This window comes from Globicephala melas, chromosome 14, assembly GCF_963455315.2.
Source record: "Globicephala melas chromosome 14, mGloMel1.2, whole genome shotgun sequence".
Classification (NCBI taxonomy): Eukaryota; Metazoa; Chordata; class Mammalia; order Artiodactyla; family Delphinidae; genus Globicephala; species Globicephala melas.
Genome location: NC_083327.1, coordinates 78,713,258 through 78,739,696, shown reverse-complemented (window position 1 = coordinate 78,739,696; position 26,439 = coordinate 78,713,258). Strand labels below are relative to the sequence as shown.

The 26,439-nt window shown below is 43.9% G+C and overlaps 1 protein-coding gene across 5 annotated transcripts in view; it reads right to left on the bottom strand.

Moving 5' to 3' along the window:
* Window positions 1-3,080: 3,080 nt before the first annotated feature.
* ARID1B (AT-rich interaction domain 1B) overlaps window positions 3,081-26,439 on the bottom strand; it is a 410,652-nt gene continuing 387,293 nt past the window's right edge. For all 5 annotated transcript variants that reach the window (XM_070043437.1, XM_060283285.1, XM_060283284.1 and 2 more), the window contains 7 exons: window positions 22,555-22,693; window positions 22,124-22,296; window positions 16,498-16,648; window positions 14,321-14,417; window positions 12,135-12,918; window positions 10,162-10,292; window positions 3,081-7,654 (listed from right to left, as the gene is read on the bottom strand). In XM_070043437.1, coding sequence (XP_069899538.1) covers window positions 5,930-7,654; window positions 10,162-10,292; window positions 12,135-12,918; window positions 14,321-14,417; window positions 16,498-16,648; window positions 22,124-22,296; window positions 22,555-22,693 — 3,200 coding nt within the window. In that variant the 3' untranslated portion in view covers window positions 3,081-5,929. The remainder of the gene's footprint in view (window positions 7,655-10,161; window positions 10,293-12,134; window positions 12,919-14,320; window positions 14,418-16,497; window positions 16,649-22,123; window positions 22,297-22,554; window positions 22,694-26,439) is intronic.

Sequence of the window (26,439 nt, the reverse complement as noted above, 5' to 3'; positions counted from 1 at the left end):
CCTTGAACAGAGGCACGGATGTAAAGTGAGCATATGACATTGTGTCTTGGTCATGAGACTTTACAAAAGACACCCCCATCCCCCTGCTTCAATCTGTGGCTAACATACTTCATGGCTTCTGTTTTAAAAGTCCGTGTCTCCTCTGGATGTGGCATAAAGCTGAAAACATTCTTGAGGCAAATATACATCCTTGGAACGGTTTTGTTCCAACTACTTTGTGTGTCAGCCTCTGATTCTGTTCTGCGAGAACGGATGTTATAATGTTCTATACTAAGGCTTCTATAAAGAACAACTAATAGCTGTGAAATTCTTTCAAGTGCAAAAAACATCCAAATGTGAAGTAATTACCACTTACCAGTAAGCAGTGTTATAAATGCTGCTGGTTCTTGCCTGAAGGAATCGCTTTTGTTTGGACAAGGATATCTTCAAGGAGCTGAATCCAAGTTTAGGTTCCATAAGTCTTTGGGAAAATCTAGTTTGTTGAACATACAGATCCAGGGCCAGCTAAATACCAAATTTATGCAGAAGATCAAAGCTCAGGCTTCATTTATTTACCTGACCTTAAGCTTACACGGAAATGAAGAACACCCTTAATTCCACTTCTATATCCCACAGATATACGGCCCATCTCCAGCTAAGTGTGAAGACTGCAGTCCTTTTTCTCTAGGGAAGCTCTCTGCTGTGCATATCAGACGAAAAGGAATAGCAAAGAAAACACTGTGATCGGCCACCTGTGGTATTTGACCCCTGAAATATGTTATGAGCCACTTTTCTTTTTTTTTAGAAGGACAGGACAGGACAAGTTTACTGCATGACTGCACTGTATTCCAGAGATGTGCTTCTTCCCCAGGCCTGCAGAATGAAAGGTGAGGTCTCCTACCACCTCTGGATATCTGACAGCCAAAACTGACATTCAGTAGAGAAATTATGCAGAATCCCCCTTGGCACTAAACACAGCCAATCAATAGGCTAAGCTTTTACGGCTTTTACTAGAAAACCAAAACCAAACAAACAAGTCACACAAACTGTGCGACTATGAAAATGGAAAGATTCTTAGACCAGATTTTTAAATTATGTGAAATACGCTTTCGGGCACTCACCAAACGGAAAGTGTGTATGTATGTTTGGGATTCATATATGGTAATCGCTTAGGTTACAAGCCCTTTATACAATTATCTAATTTAATCCTCACCAATCTTGAGGTAGGTGTTACACCCACATTACAGGTGAGGAAGTGAGTTTCAAAGAATCTAAGTACCTTGCTGAAGGTCACGGAGAAGCAAGAGAAGATTCCGTGACGTCTCCTTCAGTGAGGACATCTCAGCTTCAGTTTAAGAAATAAGAATACACTGAGGATAAGCAAGGAACATGGATGTTTAGAAGTCAAGCATGATCCTCGGCTGATGCAGTGATTTCCCAGAGCTCTGCAGCATGTGTATATGGATTAAAAAACAAAATGTCCAAGGTTGGTTAAGTCAGGAAATATTCAGTACTTGGGGTAAACAGATTTCTTTTTTGTAGGATTTCTCAGTCTTTAACGTGATACTATAGATTATAGATGGCCAAGAGGGGAACATGTGAGGAGTGTTTTTTTTTTTTTTTTTTTAGATCTCCTCTGCTTCTTAGAATATACTTTAGAAAAAGCTGGGGTAAAACTTGAAAAAGTCCTTGAAATCAGATTCAGGAAGAAAAATGAGTCTCATACTTTGGGACACATTGGATGTTCTTCCCCCACCTTCCCCTCAGGGTTTCATATATTTAAATCCCAAGTGAATTAACTTGACTTTGGCATTTGAGGGGATTGCACGACTTGGATCATCATTAAAACAAACGTACGACTGGAAATCAGCCGATAGAAGCATGAAACACAGTGACTGGAGATGCGCATGGGCGCGTGTGGCGGTTTGTGGAACTTAAGAACAAAAAAGCCCTTAAATAAGGTCTTCTTGTATAGTTCTAGTCAATTCCTGAACTTCCAAGGGCTGATCACGTAAGCTGGGATCACTGGGTGCCAGGCTATTGACTCTGGCTTTTTCCCCTCCACTTGGGAACGTACAAGCACCCTCGTGTGCAGAGAATCAGGAAGGGAACCAGACACTTTAGAGTCACACTGTAGGGCTGGAAGGGGCCTCAGAGACCGGCTGTCCCACTGCGTTTTCTAGAGCTCACAAGCATGTGGGTCAGGCCCCAGCTGAGAGTTGACTGAGTTCTGATTTTAGTCCAGAACTCTTCTTATACCAGACCCCAATTCCCACAGCTAGATCCTCGCTTCACTTCTTAGTCAACAAAATGTACTCAGTGTTCTCAATGCATAAAAGCTGTATTTGGAAGATGAGTTTATTTCTGTAATTGTCTGACAAGAACGACCAGAACATAACTGAATCAGGGTCTTGGCTCATGAATGACCCTTCAGCACCTAGAACAACAGAGCTTGGCACGCAGCATGTGGTCAGTGCATTTCTGCTGAATTAATGAATAACGTGACATCTTAGCAGGTTATATACTATCACCATGTACTGGCATTTTTAAAAGCTCATTTGACTCTGAGGTTCTCCAAGAGAGCTGACGGGATGGCAGAGTGCGGGCATATCAGGCAGCTGCGCTCAGCTCCCCAGATAAAGAAGTGAAACAAAACTCAGCAAGAAAACGGGCTGTTTGAATTGTCACTCTGGCTCATTTATAATACTTTCTTTGCTTCCTTGCAGGTGAACAGATATGGGAATCTGTACATGGTGTTTGATAAAAAATGAAATATTTCCAGCAGGTTTTAAATGGATGATTTCAGGGCTAAAGCCATTTTCTTTTCGTAAAAGAGGTAGTTAATAGCTTACATTCTTTATCACCAAACTGCTCATACCCCCTTAAAAGAATCGTTCTCCATTATAACTTTACAAAAACTGCCTAACTAGTTTTTGAATAGGCCACATTCACCAATAAAAACTGATTCTATATCATTCCCAATCTCAAACAAAACATTTGAATAGTTATTTCTGCACACATGCCACCCAGTAATATCTTATGTGACATTAAAGAATTCACTCAAATACCAACAGATTCAACTTTATAGCACCATTCCAAAATACTAAACTTTCTTTGCACCTTTATTTTAATCTTTTTTTTTGGTACACATTTAAAGTATGGGCATCCTGTAAATTTCTGAAAAGCCTCATAGGAAAAAAAAAACCAACTCATTTTTAGGACAAAGCAATAACTCAGTTTGTAGGCAAGATGATCTCAGGCAGGTTGTAAGTTCTTCATGGGCTTCTGTAGTCTTCATTCTGGGGTGAAAATGTAGAAAGGATGCTAAAATCTTCCTGGATTATTATAGAGATTATGCTGTGTATCGTATGTAAAATCTTTTTGCTCAGACTCTAGGTATCGATAACAACCATGACAACAACAGTCTTTTGTAATGATTTTACTCTTTTGATTGACAAACTTCCAAGTTTGTGTATACCTTTTATTCATACTCTGTAAGAGAGAAATTAGAATAATATTGAATTCCCTCTTACAAGTCTCCATATTTGAAGGTTGGAGCACTAGAATCTGTTCTTAGCAAGCAGATGTATTTAAAGTAGAATTATAAATGGGTTTTAAATTCAACATATATTTGGCTGCCTTATTATATAAGAAGACTGAGTAATGTGGGAGTTGCCAGATGATGAGAACGCTTGCAGAAAAAATGTTGTCTTGTAACACTGGAGTCCTGTTTCACACTCTGATGATAACTGAGCGCTCTCGTCTAACTCTTCCATGTATTATCGTGAGTAATGTGTGCCCGGGTAACAGGTCTGGCGAATGGACTTGGAATTTCTGAGTCTGCTGAGATTGTAAGGTGGTGCGAAGAGGTAGAGTCAGAAGGGTGTCCACTAACAGCTGAACTCTGCAGCCGTTTCAAAGAAACTGATTGTTACATAATAGCAGTCAACGACCCAGGAAGAAAAAGTTTAAATTAGAAGTGACAAGTATTAAAAAGCTGCTGTGCACCGGGTAGGAAGGAATATGAGGATATTAATATGCCCTGAAATAGAAATAATCACTTTGCACTATGTACACCACATACAATATAACATATTCTTTTTAACATTGCACAATATAAATATTATACACGGTGGAGTAAACTAATGCAAAATAACTTTGAGGCACACAAGAGAAACATGGAATAGATTGAACTCTGATCGAAATTAAGATGGGGATAGAAAAAGGCAGGGTGTTAACCTGGCAGGCCAGTGAGCTCCTGGGATCTCACCTCAAGGGCCGGCAGCCACCTCCCATGCACACTGAAAATTCTCATACCTCAATGTTGTTAGAGTTGATCGCTTCAAACAAAGACTAATTAGCTAAATACTTTGAGAAAATCAAACTGTTGCTCCCCACTCTCAAGTAGGTAACCCTTAAAGGTCCCTCCCGACCTCAGGGTTTCTTAACGAGGGGCTATGTTAGTACACGGCTGTTTTCCCCCTATTTGTTACTTGGTTACTATGAAACAACTTTAAGGAAACTAGAACAGTATTCAAGAACACCCATCACAGTGCTTAACAAGATTTAATGTACATTTATTCTTAACATGTGGAACATATAAAGATTTTATACTGAATAAATGATATTCATTAAGCCAGAGGAAAAGGAGGAATTTACATCAAGTTTTTTTCTTTTTTTTTTAAACTACATTATCTTGAAATACAAATGTGGATTCTCTTCACTGAAAAATCTTTGAAGTTGTGTTTCTTCCTTTTAGTTGTATTTTTTTCTTTTTGTCTGTACTGGTAACCATTGTCTAAATCAATCCATATGCAACCATTTCCACACCTTGATTCATGAAGCAAATTGTGATCAGCTGCTCTCCCGAAATAGAGCATGACTTTATACATACAGAAACTTGTACATTACCCTCTTTTTTTTTGTTTTTTTTGTTTGTTTTTGTATTTTTTCTTTTTTTTTTGGAGATATGGCCCTAATGAAAAAATATATAAAATAAAAATAAAAAATTATTTAAATCTACCATCACTTCGTAGTTACCACATCATGAAAAAGAAACTAAAAACTCTGTACTAAAAAAAAAAAAAAAAAGGAAAAGAAAAAGAAAAGAAAAAATGAGGGTATGTTTAATGTACAACTTCTATATACATCACAGCCCATAGGCAGTAAAAAAAATATTTAAAAAATGATTAAAGGAATTGTGAAGAACTGTCATGTGGAAGGTCAAACAACAGACAGCAGACATGACGGTAGTGGTGAGGAAGCAATTTCTGTTGATCGTTGTCAGGTATGTGTTTTCAATCTTAACTTAAAGAAACATTGTTTTTGCTCCTAGCCTAATGTAACCATTTTCCTGTGGAGAAACCAGTATCATTTCATACTTTGACTGCTGACTGACACACCTCCGTGAGCCCCTATACCTACATCTCTAGAAGTTTCTATTGCACAGAGCTTTGGGCGATGGGATGCAGTTTTAATTTTTTCATTATTTGAAGAATAACACAGCTAGGAAATTGATAATTTTTCACCTTTTTGCCTCAGTGTGGTGAAATTTTCCCATCTTAGCATCTTTTACCCTAGCTTTTTTCTTTAAAGTCAATTCGCTTCCCAAAAAATGCAGTAAGACATGGAAAAGCACATTAAAAAGAAAACCGGTGAAAAACAAAAAGTGACCTTTGAATGCACTAGACAGCAACTTTGGTTAAAAAAAAAAAAAAAACAAAATAAAAAAAACCCCAAAAGGATGTACTTATACACACAGATGGCAAATATTAATTTCATAACTGTTCGAATTAATTATCTCTTTAATTCCCAATTGGTAAATAGTGGATGGGGCAGAGGAGCAAAGATTTTCTTTCCATCTTCCTACACTGGAGAAACAAGAACAGAAAACAGCCAGTTATACGGGAGCCTCTAGTCTTCACTCACACATGCTGCCTTCTCACTGATGTCATAACTGCCCAATCTGAAACAGTACATCACAGATGACAGACGCAACCAGAGAGTTCAGGACGGCTGATATCGAGATATCCAGCAATCGACCCTCGTGCAGAAGGAACTCTGAGCGGTTCTCGTCCACTCTGGCCATGGCCAGCAGAGCCTTGGCCGCCCTGCACATCATGTCCACGCTAGGGGGCTCTAGAGGCGGGGGCTGCATGTGCATGAGGTTATGCTGGCTCTGCTGATACTGGGCCATCGTGACCCCATCCTCTAGGAAGCTTATCAAGTTCCCGATGCTTCCTTTCTGCACAGCTATGGCCCTTGCAGCCAGCGCGTCCCCTTGGGCAAGGTTCGATAAAAGCGCCATGGACATTTCTCGACAGACTGGGTTTTTGCGATCCCCAACGTACCTAACTAACGTGGCATAGAATTTCTCCTGACGACTAAATGGAGGCGTAGCCAAGATCAGGTCCACATTGTTGTCCTGGATGCTGAGTTTACAGAGCGTCTCCAGCACAAGTCTCTGAGGCGACAGGACAGAGTTGGGTCCCACAGTGGGAAAGGGGTCTTGTGCCTCTGCTGACGGGCACACCATCCAGTGCAGCAAGCCATCCAATATTGGCAAGCAGATGCTTTCCGTGTAAGCAGACAAGTCTAGCTGCCCAGAAATGTTGGCCAAGGTGACCAACGTGTTATCCCTTAAGACCTCGAGGCAGTCCCACCACCACTCATCTTTGCTGCAGGCCACCCCTTTGTCCTCGTCTTCCTCCTTCTCGTAGGTCTGCGGCGCTCGTTTTCTCTCGGGATGCTCGTGGTGAAGAAGAATCAGCTTCCCCAGGATCAGCACCAAGCCTGGATGTTTGGACATTTCAGCGTCATTCCCAGGCACAAAAGACAAGCTCCGGACAATATTCGACACGCAGATGCAGCGCTTAGCCAGCGAGTCCTGCCAGTGCGCGACGGTGCAGAGCGGAGCCTCGTCCCGGCTCCGCGGCTCGTCCTCCAGCAGCTTGATATTGCGGTGACTTTTGGCTTGATGGATTCCAAAGGGAAACTTACTGCTTTCGGTTTGGGTACCAGGGTTTGCGTCTTCAGGAAGAGCCCCTGGCCGAGCAGACAGGACGTCATCAATGGTTGCAATGATGCTCTTCTCTTGCTGCTCTTCAGGGTCCCCTTTGCCTTCTTGCTCTTTCTTTCTACCTGTGGCGCTTAAAGGGGGAGGTGGACGCCTGCGAGGAGGAATTTCCATCTTGCTCTCAAAGTGAGTCTGGATGTGCTCGGTGGTGTCCCCGCCACCGAGCTGCCAGTGCAGAAGTCCACTGCTGAACTCCTGAACACGGCCCAGCTTGTCAGACCGGTCGACGACAAACAGGTTGTTCTTTTTGACTATCTTTATTGGCAGCTTGTCGAACTTACTGGCTTGCCTGGGCTTCTCCTTTGGATCCGCGGTGGCATCGGGGGAGGCCAAGGCCATGCTGCTCCTGTCCTCAGTCTCCGCCTTCCCACCGTCTTCCTCCTCGTCCTCCTCCTCGTCTTCCTCCTCATCAATACATTCGGCATCTTCTTCCTCTTTCCCAGAATCGTCGGCCAAGGACTGGCTGTCATCTCTCTTTACCACATTGTGATCAAGTGCTTTTTGGCTGGGGTCTCCCACTTCATATTCCATAAGAATCCCAAAAATGTCAATCAGGCATTTCCTAAAGTACTCTACTAAAAGTTCGAGAAATCCGGACAACTAGAGAGACGAGAAAGAGAAGAGGTACCATGTCATAACCTCAGGTGCGACTGAGTGGGTGAAAATCCTGAGAGCTAGCAATGCATTTGCTATGATTATTTTCATGTTTTGATTCCTTTTTGGCCAGGCCAGGAAAGAGAAACCATATGTCAGCTAGAACTATCTTCCTGAATGTTTCATTATTGATCAAGCCAACATGTACCATCTTTCTTATTTGCTGTTTACCTTCTTACAGTATCAACATGAAAACTTCCTTGTTATTTTCACATTTCTGATATTGTCAGTGAGGGAGTGCTCTGCTGTTCTGCACCTTTGTTTCTGATTTAGACACAATGCAATCATGACTAGAAGAGTGGGAACGTGGATTTTTAGACTCATTTACCCAAACTGAGTCTGTCCTCTTATTTATCTAAAACTTTGCTTGCCTGGATTTTTATGGTTATTATTATTCTAGGATTTTATGGTTATTTTTGTCTTAGGTGCCATAGGTTATTCTAATTTACATTCTCCATATATTTGGGGGAGAAGATAATTTCAGCAATGTAGTAGCTCATAAACACAAATCAATTCAGTCCCTGATAAATGAATGAGAATGTTTCACAGAACGCACTTGTGTATTTTAGCTATTCACAACTCCAGCTGAAAGACAAAAGCCACTATGAGAACCATCTTTGTTTCCTTTAAGCAAATGTTTATATCAAGAAAACCAACATACTCCATGGTTAGCAACTGGCCTGATCCCTCCCTCAATCCCGTGCTGCTGCATTTAGGGATGATAAAGGGTAAGTAAGTGAACAAGGATTTCTTAATGACAGATGTTATGGAAATCAACCATAATTTCATATCCTGCTGTAAGTTTCCTGAAAGTGGGTTTGAAACAATTATTAAGAAGTAAGAGGAGGGCTTCCCTGGTGGCGCAGTGGTTGAGAGTCCGCCTGCCGATGCAGGGGACACGGGTTCGTGGCCCGGTCCGGGAAGATCCCACATGCCGCGGAGCGGCTGGGCCCGTGAGCCATGGCCGCTGAGCCTGTGCGTCCGGAGCCTGTGCTCCGCAACGGGAGAGGCCACAACAGTGAGAGGCCCGCGTACCGCAAAAAAAAAAAAAAAAAAAGAAGTAAGAGGAAACCCAAGGACCAACCAGACAGTACTTGCCTTTAGGGGATGAAGGCACAATTTTTCAGGTGGAGGTTTGGATGTCGCCCCCCTCCCACCCCGCCCCCAACTTAAAGCTTAGTTTCTTCCCAGGGCAAGGGAAGAGGGAAAACTGCTGACGCAATTCTGGTTATGAAAAAGTGTGCTCAAGAGCAGTTAGTTCACCTAGCGTAAGGATGAAAAATTATTCCTCTAGCAAAGGTAGTATATATTCTTTTAATACTTATTTTCTGTTAAAATGGATTTCATGCAATGTTTATAACCTTATTAATATACTTGCTATCAACTGAAGAATTGCCTTTCAGGGCTCTAATGAGGACTTAAATGAGAGAAGAAAGAGGAAGTGGAAGATTCTGGTCCTAGTTCAGGAGAAGCAATGCAATTAGATGTTTTGGCTTTTTTCAGCAAAAGCAGAGTTGTTCATACACAGAAGGGAAAATAACCTTTTCTGATTTTTGTTTCTAAATATTTCTTAAAAAGTCTGTAGTCCAGCTGACTCTTGGGCCTTTTTCCTAATCCTCTGCTCCCTTGCTCTCTTCTAGCTATTATGCTGGAAGCTACTTGAAGACTAGAACAGAACAAAGGAGGGTTTTTTTTTGTTTTTTTTTTAAAAGTAGTAGGCTTGTAAATGACTGCTTCAAAATAGCCTTGAGGGAGGCAGAGAAGGGAGGGAATGGACCAAGAAACAAGTTTGGCCATGACCTCATTACTATTGCAGCAGAATGATGGGTACAAGGGGGTTTCTTAAACTGTTTTCTCGACTTCTCTGTAATATTGGTTTGGCCAAAAAGTTCGTTCGGGTTTCCATAACAGACAAAACCCAAACGAACCTTCTGGCCAACCCAATACTAATCATTTTCTGTAATATAAAAATTCTTTTTAAATTTTACATTTCTTTTTAATAAAAGAAAGATGTTAGGTCCCCCTGGAAAATAGGGTAATGTCTCACTGCTATCTACTGTATGGTAATGTCTCATCCAACACTGACTACAGCCATAACTTTGTGTTACATTTGGATTAATTCCCATTGGCCTGCTAATATTCATTCTAAACAACAATTTAATTTCACCACTATTGTCTATTCCATATACATACACACATGTGCACACAAGGTCACTATTTGCTTATGAGAAATACAGGTATGTGTGTATTTATACTAAAGACTGAAATAAATTTTTATTCCAGACAAAATTCTCAGACAAATACACATTGACTGATGTTGGTTTATAACAGCTGCAATGATAAAAAAGTGTTAGCTGGTGCGTGCTAATTACCTGAGGCATTAGCTTAAGAATTAGGCAGTACTTCACTTTCTTATTCTAATTTGGTCCTCAGCTGGATTGCTGCTGGCTTACCTGGGAGAGATTGAAAGTAGCGACAGTGCTGTCATCATATAGAAGAATATTAATAGTGTCCAAAGCCCAAGTACTTTCAGCCAGAAGACCTGACTTAAGGGACATCATCACACGCCAGGCCTCAGGAGTAACTAAAAACGGGGGAAAAAACAAGGATGTGATTAATACTAACTCTATGCACGGAAGAATAGAAAATAACAGAAGAAAAAGAAGCAGAGTGTTAAGTTAAATAGTGATTTTAAACAAATGTTCTGAGGGACAGTTAAACGTGGTCATTTCAGATTCTTAGGTGGAGGTGACAGCTGCACTAAGAAACTTCTGTGGTTGAAGAGCTTTTCGCTTCGCAGGTTAAACAGAGGTGGGAGTGAGTAAGCATGAATGAGCCTTTCCGTTTGTCTTCTTTTGCTCCGTTCACAAATGTCTCAAGGTGGCGTCTTCCGAAGGCTGGTGAATACGCAGAATATAAGCAGAATTTAATTCCCAAGCAGCACCTTCTCAGATACAAAGCCTTCATTCTCCCGTGCTGTCTTCTGTCTGAGCTCCTGCCCACACAACGTGCTGCTAAGTATTAGCACTTTGACGGTTCAGGTTTTTCAGGAGGTTGGCTTGAGCCAGAGCGATAAGGGGAAAAGATCTGTAAGATCTGTCAAAAGATGGGGCTGGGAGGGGAGGCCCATCATGTGCCTGAAATTTCAAGGGAAGCCATCTCAGGAAACCGGCGGCAGCACGTGGTTCCGGCAGTCGGAACTCCCCACAGCAGCAGGCAGCCCAGACGCCAACAGCAAGCTTCCGTGTGGGGGTCGTGGGTTTCCAACTTTATTTTAATTCCATCTAGTTCTCAAATTTTCTAAGATAGGCACATAATACTTTTGCAGTAGAAAAGGCAAGCTTTCATTTTAAAATAAGGAACATAAGTTTCCCTAGGTTGGTATAACATGGACTAAGAAATTTTTTTAAAATTTAAATATATATATATATTTATTTAAACATCTATACACACACACATGAACACACAAATACATGCGTATATTTTTACATATATATTTCCATACGTAACATGGTGCTCAGGGTCTATCTCTCTCTCGCCTCCAGTACCCTTTCTATGTAGAACTCCTTACTCCCCACCCCCCATATACATCCTTAATGTCCAGTGATTGAAAACATCCTTAATAGCTTTAATTTTCTAATCACTGCAACTGATTTCAAGCCAAGTGATTCTGAGATTTTTGGAAAAAAATTTTTATACAACTGAACCCTATTATTTCCTTTGCTGTGTTAAAAAGTACTTCAAAAATAATGCAGAAAAACTCTGGGTACTCCCAGATACTCCGAATCTCTATTTAGTATTCAGAACGCTCCGAATAGGATGAATAAGTGACATAAGCGTTCAACGGAAAGAGTTCCTCGGCCGCTATCAGCAGTGCTGCCCGGATTACAACAATTCTATGTATCCTGTCATATGAAGTTCCATACTGCACATCACGCATCTATCTACATAGCACAGTCAGTTTTCTGTTTAGCTCCTGGGGAAACTCACTGTATGTTGTTGCCAAAATTACAGAGTGACCTGCCGTCAAATCTTCTCAGGCCGCCCTAGTGTTTCATCAGCCTGGCAGCTGTTCTATTAGGCACACATGGCAGAGATTGAGTGTTTGGTTAAGATCAAATCTTTAAGCCCAAAACACAGTCCACAGTCACTGAGGAATCCCTGGTCTCTCACATGGAGCTCTACCCTCTCACACAAATAACACTCACACGTAAAAATGCCATTTTAACTCTCGCTCTTCTCTGGCACTACTGCTTAACTCATAGGAGCGGCTTCCAACTGTAGCTCCTGCACAAAAACACGTCCTGATGGTTTGTAGTCACAGAATGGCATCCCTTTGAGATTAAGCAACTACATCCAACCTAAAGTTAAAGTTCTAGATCACAACAGGAATTCACTTCAGGAGCAGAGCCTTGGGAGTACTTACCAATATCTTTTGAGGTAATCTTCCGCCTCTGTTTCAAGACGGGCTGTGACGCTTCCACAGAGCCAGGAGGAAAGGTAATCTCCCTTCTGACTGGGGGCGGCTGGGGGGCCGGCCCCGTGACCTGGGCCGTGGGGACGGTGGGCATGACCTTCTGCATCTTCATGGAGGGGAGGAAGGGGGACTTGCTGGGAGACATGCGGCTCTCCAGGGAGCGCTGGAAGGAGGCGGGGCTGGGCGCCCTGGAGATATGATTTGGCAGCGACGGTGGCGTCTGGTAGGATGACTGAGGCGGGCGCGTGATGGGCTGCATGGAGGCTGAAGAGGACATGTAAGGCTGACGCTGGCTGACGTGAGAAGGCCACTGGCTCTCGTGGTTTATCCTTTGATCAGGTACCATCATGTCGTCCGTGCGGTTCATGCCTGGGTAAGGAGGTGTCTGTGCAGGGCCGCCGGGGCCTTGCCTGCTCTGGTAGGGATAAGGCATATCGTTGCGTGTCGCCCACATACTCTGCTGAGGCCCTTCGCTGGAAGACGACTGCATTGGGCCGCCCATCATCTGGGGTGGGATCCCGTGTGCCTGTATCTGCCCCGGGCCTTGCATCCTCTCCCTGGTGTAGGGGTACGGGTACTGTCCCTGGATGGGCCTCCTGTCGGGTCCGGAGTAGGAACTTCCGTACTGGTTATACATCTCTTGCTGCTGGTTGCCGTACTGCATGTTGTACATGTCTCCCTCGTGGCGTTTGGCTGGAGGCCCATACACGCCATCCATATGGCGCTTGTAATTCTGAAAATTCACACAAAGACAGATCATACTGATGTGCTTTTCCAGGTATAATCACACACTTGAATTATGCAGAACAGTTATTACCTGGTGGAATGTGCATTTCCAAATGAATAGGGGAAGCTCCCACAACATCTACGGACTAACAATTTTACGCACTGTATTCAGTATTGCATAAACCAGGTCACGTACTCTGAAGGAGCTTCCGCGGTTCGTTTTCATGTGCTTCAAATTTTCTGCGGGGGGGCGGGGGGGGAAGCCTTCTCGCCTGGTTATTTTCCAGGGCTGCAATTTGGGGAGTGTATGGTTTTGGTGACCACCACAGAGGCAGTGCTGAACAGGGGCTTGGGGATGCACTAGGGTGACTTCCGTAGGTAGAGAGAGACCTCATCGGAAGGGACTGAGCCCTTTGAGGGCCAGCCCGAAGGGGTCCTGGGTTAAACAGATTCCTTGGGCCTAACTTTACAGAAAAACTTCCACACAGAACCTGGCTCTTCAGACTGGACCTGTGCCCCCTGACACCTGACATTCCATGGCCCCGTCCCGACTTCCAGCTTGTGTGGGTCACATTCTCCATGAAAGCCTCTGAGGACAGGGCTGGTGCAGCCCTGCTCCTAACTCTCCTCCCCAGGGACGCCGGGGGTTCCAGCACTTGATCAGGGTGGGAAGCTCCTGATGAGAGGGAGGGAGGGAGATGCTCATATGCTAATTAGCGTTCTTTCACTTTACTTGAAAACTGTTTAAGATCAGTTGGTTTGATAATACAATTAACTGTAGAAACATGCTCCAATAAAATTAAATAAATGTTTAAAATCCCTTCTATTTTACAAGAGGTCTTAGACCTGAAAAGTGGTTTAGAAACAGTAAATTCCTGTGTCTGAAAAGCCATGGCATGTTGTGCAATCCTCTGCACTGGTCGTGATAACTGCAAGGTTACCTCACATACTTCACCACCATCTCTGAGCTGCAGCGCTGTGTAAACAGCATAAACCTAACACCTATCCTATAAAGTGAAAATAGGCGGTCATTAATATCTTACTCTTAAAAACAAATCAACTTTCACTATTAGTATGTAATATTTTAAGTTGTTTTCCCTACATATCCTCTTTAAAACATATCGACAAATTTCTGTGCTAAAATGAACACACATATGTCTAAACCATACTTGAACTTGGGCTTATTATTTACAAGGATGAAATGTCCTTAACTTCCTACGACATGTTATATTTTCAAGAGCTATTTCTAATTTTCTGATTTCAAAATCCTAGGAATATTTTTTAGCAAAAACAAACATAACCTGATTGTTATATGTCATTTTTGTTATACTTCCTAAAACTGTCCAGAAGTAGTACGAGTTTGAATTTTAAACAGAAAGCACAGAGATGCATGCCGCTCGCCAACTCACCGTCTGCTGTGGATACAGGCCCGGCTGGTGTCCTCCATATGCTGGCTGTCCTGAGGGAGGGCCTTGGCCTGGGTACTGTTGCCCGTAAGGTTCATGCCTAGAATGAAGCATTCAAAGAGAACTTCACTTACCATGGACCTCAGGCCAAGGGAGGAAGGAAGAGTCCATTTCTGGAAACCCCACTGCACCCTCCAGACAGGCGCTGGGAGCTGCAGCAGCAGTTCAGCTCCCAGCAGAAGGGGTGGCAGCACCCACTCTGGGGACGCTGCCGATCCCTGGCCGGTGGGTGGGAGGAGCCCCGCTAGACGGGGCCACCCTCCGCCTCTGAAGAGAGGCCCCGCCCATCCACTGAGGGACGGGGGAGGGCATGGCACAGGCTGATGTGAGGTATTAACGAGGGCAAGAAATAACAGGAGGGGCTTGCCTGGTGGTGCAGTGGTTGAGAGTCCGCCTGCCAATGCAGGGGACACGGGTTCGAGCCCTCCACATGCCGCGGAGCAACTAGGCCTGTGAGCCACAGCTGCTGAGCCTGCGCGTCTGGAGCCTGTGCTCCGCAACAATAGAGGCCGCGACAGTGAGAGGCCCGCGCACCGCGATGAAGAGTGGCCCCCGCTCGCCGCAACTAGAGAAAGCCCTCGCACAGAAACGAAGACCCAACACAGCCATAAATAAATAAATAAATAAATAAATCTTAAAAAAAAAAAAAAGAAATAACAGGAGAACCAAAGAATCAAAGCAGTATTTCTAGGAGTACCAGAACATTGGCATATAATGGTGGAAAATGTTTATATGTCTTACTTTCTCATCATGAATATAAAATCTGCAAGTTTTTAAAGGGATACTTCAAAATCAATCCAAATGATACTAAGTATAGACAAAACTACCCTCACCAAAAGCTTTTCCTGGACCCTCAAAAACAAACCAAACCTTAGTAAAACCCTGATCCAGTACACTAGACATCACACAATGGTAACTGACTGAGGCAGATTTCACAAATAAACCTTCACTAGGAGGTCAGAATAAGAAGTCAAGATTCCTGAGTCACTATTAGAAAGTACCACATGGCTTTGAGCACGTGAGGCTGTGTAAACTCAAGAACCAGGCTCACAGAGAATGCTAGAAAGAAACCTTACTCGGTAAAACAGTGATTTTTCAAACCTTTTTTCCTTTGTGTTAAACCAGGGACACCTCACTACCTAACCTATAGCATGTGTACTGAGGAAAGGGGAGCAGTGTGGACGGAGGCCTCGCCACATGGGATTCCAAGGAAACGATGGAAACCATTGCCTGTCCTGAGAACTGCCCGCGCAGCGACAGTTAGAAAAGGAGCCTTCTACTGCACCTCCACTGGTTTTCTTAAAAAATGTTAAATCGAAGCCTTTGTTTCTGAGCACTTCTCCGTTAGGGAGGTAACGAATATGCCAACCAAAGGAAGGGGCTTCCGTGGTTAAGGACCAAGGTCAGGAGCCTTCTTCACACAAAGAAGTCCCCCCTAAGCCACTATTTTAGGAGGGAGCTTCCTCTCAGAGACGTTTCAATGACTTTCCTTCTATCTTATTAAAATAATCTGGGCCAGTAGTGCAACCTTACTTGACATTTTAATATCAAGATGCTGTCCTGAAAAAAAAAAAAAAAAAAAAAGCTGCCCTGGCTTTTCTCAGAGATGTTTATTAAGGAACAAAGTATTCCCTCCCTGTTTAAAATGTTCACAGTGGAAACAACTGAAAAAACAACACCTGGAAGACCTTACCAAGAACCACTACCATTGAGCCTGCTGGCAGCCCAGTGTGGTACCACTGCCCAGACCTCGGCCTCTGGGAGACAGGCTGGCGCTGAGGTCACAGGAGGAGCCAGGTGTGGAGGCTCGAGGCGGCGGTCTCGGTGTGGTGACAGCCCTGGCTCTTGCATCCTGAGAGAGGAGACTCTTGCCCCGGCCAGCCCAGCTCCAGCATATTTCTCATTTGTGCTTTTGGGCACTCGCTAATAAAAATACAGCCGTACTTGGTGGCCTGGGGACAAGGTCCTTCTCCCCAGTCCTGTTACAGTCGTCGACTGAAGGCAGCCACCTGACGTGCACAATCCTTTGAAACTCCATCGGCTCCCCGGGCTCAGAAGTGTGTGTTTGAGGAGGGCAGTTTCTAGTGAGTCACCTCATCTTCATTTTAGGAAACACTCACCTTCGATCGTAACTGGCTCCATAGGGAAACGGCTGCCGCTGCCCCATGCCTAGACTGGACATCGCTCCAGACGGACTCTGGTTGTACATGTCCTGCATGCTGCTGGCGGCCATCTGTCCTTGCGTCATAAACGGCTCGCTACTTCCAGGCACTGCAATATTTTCAGGAACAGATGAAAAATTAAGCACTTTCAAAAGCCAAAGGGCTCAAACATCCCTTTCTAGTCATTGCTGTTATCCTTAATATGACAGACAACAATACCGATGAAAGCGCATAAGGTCTGGAGTCAAGATGGGCCCTGTTGGGGCAGGATTCTAAGATGGACCCTGAGGTCCCCCTTCCCCACCCCCGTACACACCTTGTATGAGTCTCTCCCTCTGAGTGTGGGTAGAACCTACAAATGGGATAGGATGTCACTCCCAGGATTATGCTACATCACAGGGCAAAAGGGATTTCACAGATGTAATTAAAGTCACTCATCAGCTGGCTGAACTAACCAAAAGGGAGAAGAGGGCCCTTTAAATCAGCATCTAGAGGTGAGAGACAAGCAAGTCGGAGACACTCTCCCCCGCTGGCCTGAGAGGCCCAAGTGTTAGGAACGACGGAAGCCTCCAGGAGCAGAGAAGGCCCCAGATGACGGTCAATAAGAAAACGGGACCTCAGTCCGACAACTGCGAGGAAACAAATTCCACCAGCAACCTGAACAAGCTCAGAAGAAATGGAGTCCCGGCTGACAGCTTGATTTCTGCTGTGAGCTGAGAACCCACAGAAACTGCGAGGGCATACGTGTATGTTGTTTTAAGCCACAAGTTTGTGTTATGCAGTAATACAGGAAGCGAACACAGGCCCAGATCCATACTTATTTGGGTAAGCTGCTGAACTTCTAAGTTTAATTCCTTGTCTATAAAATGTGGTTGGGAATATCATCTCATGGAATGGTTGTAAGGAAGAGATGAAATATATAGGGAGAGTTACTTCCCTTCCCTTTTAGGAAAAAAAAAAAAAAAGTGAAAACCTTAACATAACCACCCATGAGCTGACTCACTCTAAAATCAGGATGAAGAAAATCACTAGGGAGCTAAGAACAGCTCAAGAAGGGATGAGATACAACTATTTCTAACAAGGGGTAGAGTGTCAATTAGGTCAAATATGCAAATTAGCATTAGCTCAGAGCCTGAAGGAAATTGAATTGGGTCAGGCCCAGAAACTAGCCTGTAGGCAAATTAAACATTTTAATGCAAATCTTAATTGATATACAGTACTACCACCACCTGAAGGTTACTTTTATGTTCCATGGGATAAAAGCCGATTAAAATTTTGTGGGCTGATAAAATGTTTGGCTGCTAGAGAGGTGCAAATAGTGAAGCCTGACGCTGGCAGAATGTGCTTTGCTTTGTAAGGTGCTTTCACGTACTTTGTATCTTACAAGATCTTAAATCAACCTGCAGTAGAACCAGTTTTGAGGTTACTTTCCATTTTACAGATGTAAAAACAGACAGACAGAAATAAGAAAGATAATTAAAGCTAAATAACTTAATTCCCTAACATAAAGAGTTCTTAAAAATTAATAAGGAAAAAGACAATCAAATTAAAAAATGGGTGAACACGTCGATGGACATTCACAGGAAAAGACAAATAAATGGCAGCTCAATATATGAAAAGATGTATGATCTCATTTATAATTAAGGAAATCCAAGTTAAAACAACTGTGAGGCTTTCCCCCTCTCCCAATCTGATTGGCAAATATTAAAACCACTGATAATAATCATTCTTGGTATGGGAGGACCCACATGCTCATGTTAAGAGTATTAAATTGGTATAACTTGCCCATACCTGCTATGATAGGCTATATTTTGGTGACCCCCCCCCCAAAGAAGCACACCTCTGGTGTTCCGTTCATAGCTTGTGGAGTCCCACCCACTAGGAGGCTGGGCACCAGCAAATGTGACGCAGCAGAGAGTTGTGAGCGGCTGCACTCTTGGAGTGCTCCTTCTGGAACCCGTCTACCATGTCACGAGGCGCCCAAGGAGCTCCACGGAGAGGCCCTGTGGAAAGGCCCCACGGAGCAGGCCCCCACCAACAGCTCCAGGAGCTCCCAGCAGAGCCTCCAGGTGACACAGCCATTCAAATGACACCCCAGCTCAGCAGAGCTCTCCGTCAGGCTTCAGTGGACAGCGGCCCCTCAGAGCCCCAGCTGAGCACGTGTGGAGCCCAGGGCCACCCCGCCCATCACAGGCTGTGAGACAGAATCAAGTGTTGTTGCTAAAGCTACTAAGTTTGGGGATAGTTTGTTACAATAGTAGAAGATACTCAGTAAATGAAAGAAGAATTCTTATCCTTTGATGCGGTTATTCTCCTTCTAGGAATCTATTCACAGAAACACTCTTACAAGTGTGAAAAAACAGCCATACTTCAATAATCGCTGCATCATTATTTATAATAGCAAAATATTATGAAACAAACCATCCATTGCTAGAGCATTAAAAAGAATAAGTAGGACTGTATGTGTAGATGCTAATAAATATTCAACATACGCTGTTTGGGCTTCCCTGGTGGCGCAGTGGTTAAGAATCTGCCTGTCAAGGCAGGGGATACGGGTTCGAGCCCTGGTCGGGGAAGATCCCACATGCCGCGGAGCGACTAAGCCCGTGCGCCACAACTACTGAGCCTGTGCTCCAGAGCCCACGAGCCACAACTACTGAGCCTGTGCTCTAGAGCCCATGAGCCACAACTACTGAGCCCACGAGCCACAACTACTGAGCCCGCGAGCCACAACTACTGAAGCCCACGCACCTATAGCCCATGCTCTGCAACAAAAGAAGCCACCGCAGTGAGAAGCCCGCGCACCATAACGAAGAGCAGCCCCCGCTGGCCTCTCTCTGCAACTAGAGAAAGCCCGTGTGCAGCAACGAAGACCCAACACAGCCAAATAAAAATAAAAATAAAAACACGGTTAAGTTAAACAATATATAAATATTCACTTATTGTTCACTTACAAGCAGTTAATCAATCAATCCCTCAATCAGTGATGAATTAAGTGAGTAGGTGGGGAAGGCAGGCAGGTGGACAGGTGGGGCCGAGGCTACTCAGGGCTGCTGACTCTTAGACTGGGCTCTTTCATCTACTCCACCACCACACTACAGGTCGGCAGCAGGAGCGACAATACCGACACCAACAACAGGAAGTGTGATGGCCACTGATGTTGGTCGTTCAACAAAAATTCAGAGCGCCACCAAGCTCGCCGCCACGGTATGGTGAACCGAGGAATGGAAAACTTCATTATACAGGGGGTAGGGCGGTAAGAAAATATGTTTCCTGTGGGTTTTCTGCTTATCTGCTTTAATTTGATACTAAATATACCAGCACCGTAAGGTAGCAGGTGAGCTGAAATAGACTGGGGAAATGCGAGGCAGAGCTGCCCGCTGAACCACTGTACCATTCACACGGTTGATGAAAACACGCTGTAGAGCTACCTAGTGTCTAGCCAGGTGATCCAGTCACCCCCCACTCCCATGTTTATTTTCATTATAAAACAATTAGCGGCGTAAGGAAACAAAAGAAATAGAACTCTTGCTGTCTAACGCAGCATATGGGTAGGATGTTGGAATACTTCACAATAACTTTTGAAACCAGATTCCAAAACTTCATTATTTTTTCCATGTTATTGTCATATTTTCAGAGTCTAAAAATGTTATACATCCACCAACAGCACTAACAACGTGTTCCTTCTAGCGTCTCATACCACTAAGGAAGACACCTAACGCCAACACTCACAAAGCTTTCGAATTTCTGAGCTTATGGATTTACTGCATGTTCTGCAAAATCTTTACTTGGAATAAGCAGCTCGTAAACCTTTTGGAAGGAAAAATTATAGATCATCTTGCTTTGTATAACAGATATCTGAAATACATATGAAATACAATCTCATTTGTTAATTAAATGGTAATATGCCCAACATCTAAAAATTTGAGATTATTCATTTTTATTTTGCATTGCTCTGTAATACCTGTGAAAGCCAAGGCTTCGGGGCTTTATGTTTCTCTCTACTCAAGACAGTATCAAGAAATTCATGTACCCCAAACATCTAAATACAGCAAAAGTACTATTATTCAAGGGATCCCAGAGTAAGTACTTCCATAAAAATATTATTCACCATTTTTCTGTACGCTTTTCAAAAAATATTCATAGCATGCCTCAATGTCACAGGACTCAACTGCATCTGGAAGTGTGCCAACAACATTTGGCACGTGGATGCCACTGGAGGAGCTAAAACGGGCTTAGATGGCTACAGTCTCAGGGCTACGGGAGTGCTGGGGGCTGATACCCACGAAGGAGAACCCCACCCTGGGTGTTCGCTAATGTTAGTGAGAACTCTCGGTGACCTCGTCCATCCTACAGCTGTCGATACCACTTCTCTGCTTAGTTCTCCAAGATTATACCTAATTCCAACGCTCTGCCCAGCTCCAGACATACACTCCACAACTTACCGCCCTGACTTATCCACAAGTCAACTCGGGATTTCCTTCTCTAGCTTGTTCATTTCCCAGATGTCCACACCACAGGTAGTAACAGCCAACCTTATTTCCCTCTCTTTCCCAACTGCCCACACTCAGGTGGTAACATCTTCACCCTCTCAGTCACCATCACTTGGTTCTTCTCCCCACGTTCAGTCCATCAGCACATCCTGTTGTTTCTATCCCCCAACGTATATACCGGGTGGGTCCACTTCTCAAGCTCCCTGCTGGGGTCTGACTCCAACCCATCACCTCTCCCTGGATTATGACAGTGGTCTCCCCATCTCCACCCTCACCTCTCTCCACTATGTTCTCCATAAATATCCAGTTATTTACTTATTTATTTTTAACAAAAAACCCAGTCACCTCACTTCCTGCATAAAACTCCAAACTCATCAACGTGCCCAGGAAGGCACAAAGGCTCTGCCCCGTCGGCCTCGACGTGCTCAGCTTGCCCCCTGCTCTCTGTGCCCAGGAGCCTTGCACCTCCTCAAACACACCAGCCCCGCTCCTGCCTCGGCCTCCCCAACTTACTCCCGCTCCCCACGTCTCAGCAGATAACTGACAGTTCCTCTGAGCCCTCTCCTCCCCACCACCCTCCTTAGGAGATGCCCCTCCTTCCATGACCGCCACCCAACGTCATTGCTCTTTGTGTCCTTTCTTGCCTGTTTGTTTCCTTCCTTCCATCAACCACCATCCTTAACCATATATATGTAGTTTAACTTACTTTTTGTTTCTTGTTTGTAGACCGTCTGGTTTACCAGCATTCTACCTGGCACTCAGCCCCATGCCCAGGTCATGCCATGACGACCATGACACCAACTCCAGGCTGCACTGGGAGCACGTTTGCTTACAATACATACCAGTCACTCTTCTAAGGGCTGTGTTTACGTGCATTAACTCAATTAATCCTTGTGGCCCATTATTATCCCCATTTCTAGATGAGGAAACAGACGTACAGAGATGCTAAGTACTGTGCCCAAGGCCAGAAATTTAGTAGGCTGGGGAGCTGGGACTCAAATATGTCTCGAATGGATCAGTGAATCAGTCATGGGATGGCAGACAGAAGAACACCGTCTGGACCAACTCTGCAGAGGCCCCTCGGCATTTACCTTTTCTCATTCCTCCAAAGGGGTCCTTGTTGGGCTCGTAGGGCATCCTGCCCATCACTTCTGGCATGCTCATGCCCTGCTGGTACGGGGCGCTCGGAGTCATGGAGTTGCGTTTTGGGAATGATGAATCACTTGCGTCTGAGAATGGGTCGTGCACACTGACTGTACTGCTTCTGATAAGATGAGAGACATGAAAGCTTAACGACAGAGCATTAGTCACCTCCAAACACTTACTGAGAAAATAAGCCAACCTTGAAATCTGTACCTGCAAAAACCATCCAAAGTAAAGCATATGAATAAAACTAGTGGTAGTTAATATTTACAAAACTCACTAGAGAACACCATTGCCTCTCTCTATAAAAACTTTGCTCCAGAAAAATGAAAATAGACAAATCTGATTTTGTATGGCTCACCGAGATGTTTCAACATACCTTCCACCTTGCATTGGGGTAATCTGTCCGTGAGGGGTGGAGGCCGGAGTCGGTGGCTTCAGGTCACCTGGAACCTCTGCCATGGAATTACTGCCAGTTGACTGGGGAGTCTGTGGACCTTGCAAGGATCCTGAGTTAGCTGATAGTAGTAGTACCAAGAGAAAATGGGGGAAAATCTAGAGGTTATCAAGTAAGCTCATCCTTGATAGTTATTGAAAAAAAAAAAAAAAAGGAAAGAAAATAAGACATCATTTTATGTAGAAGTAGTAACAATATCCATTGCTGGTAACAATGTAGTAAAATTAATTGCTCTTACATTGTTTACAGTGAAAATTAGTAAAAGCTTTTTTTGGTAAACGATTTGGCAACACACTTCAGATGTGAGCCATAAAATATATTTATACCTTTTGACTGGGTAATTGCTTTATCCCAAGAAAATAATCTAATATAAAGAAGGCTTTCGGCAGAAAAATGTTTATTTCAGTGTTGTTTATAATGGAGATAATCTGAATATCTGAGAATAAGGAAAAATGGCATGAAAAGTTTGGTATATCAATTTGATGGACTATTAGAAAAATTATCTGGGTCTTAGGCAATGAGAAGTGTTTACGTTGTAAAGCAATGATACAAAGTAATAAAGAGCTTTATATCATTTCAATACCTTCTCAATGTCTGGATATGTCTATGCTGTCATTAACAGTCATCTTTAGAGCTATGAAATCTTATTTGTTATTTACAGAACACAAGTCATATTGGTTTGGAGTTCTTTAATGTCAGTATCAGAGGTACAAGACTTGGCTTTAACTATAATTACATTAGAATAACAGAGCTCAGAACTGAGCAGATCTTTTAAAAACTTAAGTGGGATTCTTGCAAACAATTAACCCCACCTGAAAACATAATATTTTAAGGGCTCTTGCTTTATCATTGATCACAGTCTTTAGCATGTCAGATGTTCAATAGATACTGGTTTCACTTATTAATTAAGCAACTACTAATTGAATGAATAAAGTGCTTGCTATATTGTAGGCTGTTTTCTACAGCTGGATGCAGCAAAGACGGAAAAAGACAAGAATTCCTGCCCCCATACAGTTTACAATGACTACTTTCAGAATGGTAACCCTAACACACAGAATTAATGCCTGCTTGTAAACAATAATATTGCGTATGTTACTATCCATAGCTCCTCTCCTATGGAGTTCCAAAGGCTCACCACAGCTACCACCACCCACACTTTAGAGGAAACGGAGTTGAACAAATCACTGGAGACTACAGAGTGTGCTACAAAGGCGTAAGAAACAGCAATGAGCCTGTTGCTTCTCCTCAGAAAGCCTCAGCTGAGCCCAGACTTTGCTAGCGAGGCCAGGTCTGCCCGGTCCTGGGTCCTGGCCGTGTCGAGAATGAACACTGACGACTACGCTAGCCAACGGGGAGCTTGTTCCGTAATATCTCCCCTGGGTGCCCAGGGCTGGAGTGACTCAGGGACGTTCTCACAGGTGCCAGGAAGACTAACTTCAAAAGTAGGTATCTTCTTAGATGTAGATACCTTAAAATAAAAACTTACCAACTCATGCTTACAAACCAAATTTTGGTAAAACCCTGGAAATGCATATTTAAAAAGGAGATATAATAAAAGAAAAAAGTAGAGTCTTTTACAAACGTATAAGGATAACCCTACACATATGACTGCACCGTAGAGCTGGCAGGAGGAGTAACTGGTTTCTTACATCAAGAAGCAGATTGTACAGCAGTCTGTACATCTTCTGTGGAACACGGCTCACAAGGCTGTGATCTCAGAATGACCCTTATTTACAAGTATTCACATTTACAGCTAATAAGGAAAAAAAAAACAGGAAAAATTCTCCCCTCTTGCCAGTGTGTTTTCCTTTCCTTTTAGAAAAAAAAAAAAAAAAAAAGAAGGCAGCCAGGAGGCTGGCTCTCCAGGATATCCCCACCTTGTGCCAGAAGTTACAGATGTATACTCGAAAGTAAACAATGCAAAGGTTACTGAAGGTTAAGTGCATCCACACACTTGAGACTGTGCAGCCAGACTCCTAGCTGGGAAGGTAATTTACACGGCATGAACCCGGTGCCCCAGCTCTGGCTGGGGTTACGGGAAGTAGGGTGGGGAGAAGAGCAATAGCTGGGATGTCTCAGGTCTACAGCGACCAGAGGGCACCCAGAGGGCACCTGTATATAACCCGAGCCCCTTTCTCATTTATCTTCCCACCGAGGATTCCCTAGTTGGATCCATGACAATCCATGACAAGTTCTGTGACATCACCCGTCAGCTAATAATAGAAATGCAGTCAGCCACCTGCCAGCAAAGATGGATGGGTTTCTGGTTACAGACTTACTAACTGAAAGGGGAGCTTCCTGCCACCTCCCCGCACTCCTCCCAGGCGGGTCCCCTCCCCGCCCCTCCCCGACTCTAGCTTACAGGCGGGCCCAGGCCACCTGGGGAGGCGATTCCTGTGACCGTTCATTAGATCTCCACAAACTTTTACAGTCTGTTATAACAAGAGCCCGCCGGCACCTCAGAGATGCAACCACACCCCCAGTCCTTGCTCAGGCTTCATTCAGGAGCCTTCCTTTGGCTGACTTACTCTAGTCCCCAGAAGACACAACCTGGATCTCTGGCATGAGAAACCACACAGCCACTCAACAATGAAGATCCTGGTGCAGCCCCCAGGGCTAAGGGGTGATACCTCTCAGGGGCTGACAGGATTGAATTTCAGATCAGTATCAGCTGCATCAAATCAAAACTAGAATGCAGAGGGATGACTTAGAATGCTAAGTCATTAGCACTTAGGATTTAAGTTGGTTCAGAATGACCATTTGAAAAAACCGTCTAGAATGTTTCTTAGGAATCTTTTAGTTGTTTGCCTGGATGTACTCGTAAGGAATAAACTACAGTTATGTTCTTATGGGAAAAACCGACTTCAAAGAACACAAACATTGGTTGAAAATTAGTTAAAAAAAATTTTGTAGTATATGAGGCCCTGACACGGCAAATACCTGGGAATAATTTGTTTCCCTTCTCTGACAATAAAAATGTTTCAGAGGCATTTTCCTTAATGATAGGTCTGGAATCAAAGAGGCGACAATGCACAGATGCTGGAGGAGATGCCTGGTCTTTGGTTGAGAGGCTGATGTGACTCACTGCCCTACTGCCCAGTCCGTGTGTCCGTCTCTCTTGCTGAGTGGTGTGCAGAGCACATGAGCCAAGCAGACTGGCCCCGTGCACCCTGCACGATGCCTTCCAGGCCTTGCACTGGCTGAATGGCTAGACTCAGGAAGCTTTCCTCCCCTGCTTCCTGTTTCACAGGACTTGGGCTCCATTTGGACCACTAAGAAGAATGTATTATCAGAAGTGCATCTGCAATCCAAGCTCTTTTGTGCAGTTAAAGCGATAATGTTGCCATAAAAACGGTAGTTTAAAAAAAAAAGGGGGGAAAGGAAAGAGCTGACTGTTAAGAGAACAGGCCCTGTACTTTCTGAACTATCTATACCTCAGCAGGATTTCTTGTACTGAAGCTGATGCACACTGGGAGAGCTATTCTCCATACAGAAGTGCAGACCATTCAGTGACATGAGTTCTTTCCTGGCAAATAAAATATACTTTTAGATCTGTGCAGACATTGCCACTTTGGTCCCTACACCCCACCGGGTTTTTATTTTCGAAAAATAGTTTCAGAGCTGTTCACAGGCAGCTTGTTAATGTGGTGAGATTTTCGAAATTAGATTTCCCCGTTTTTAAAGTACACCATAACTGGCAAAGGCTGTGAATCTTTAAGGGTGGGGTTAGAGAGGAGGACTTCTCTATTTGTATTTAGAACCAACAGATCTATCTCTAGGTATGCTCATTACAAGTGCACCTTGGGC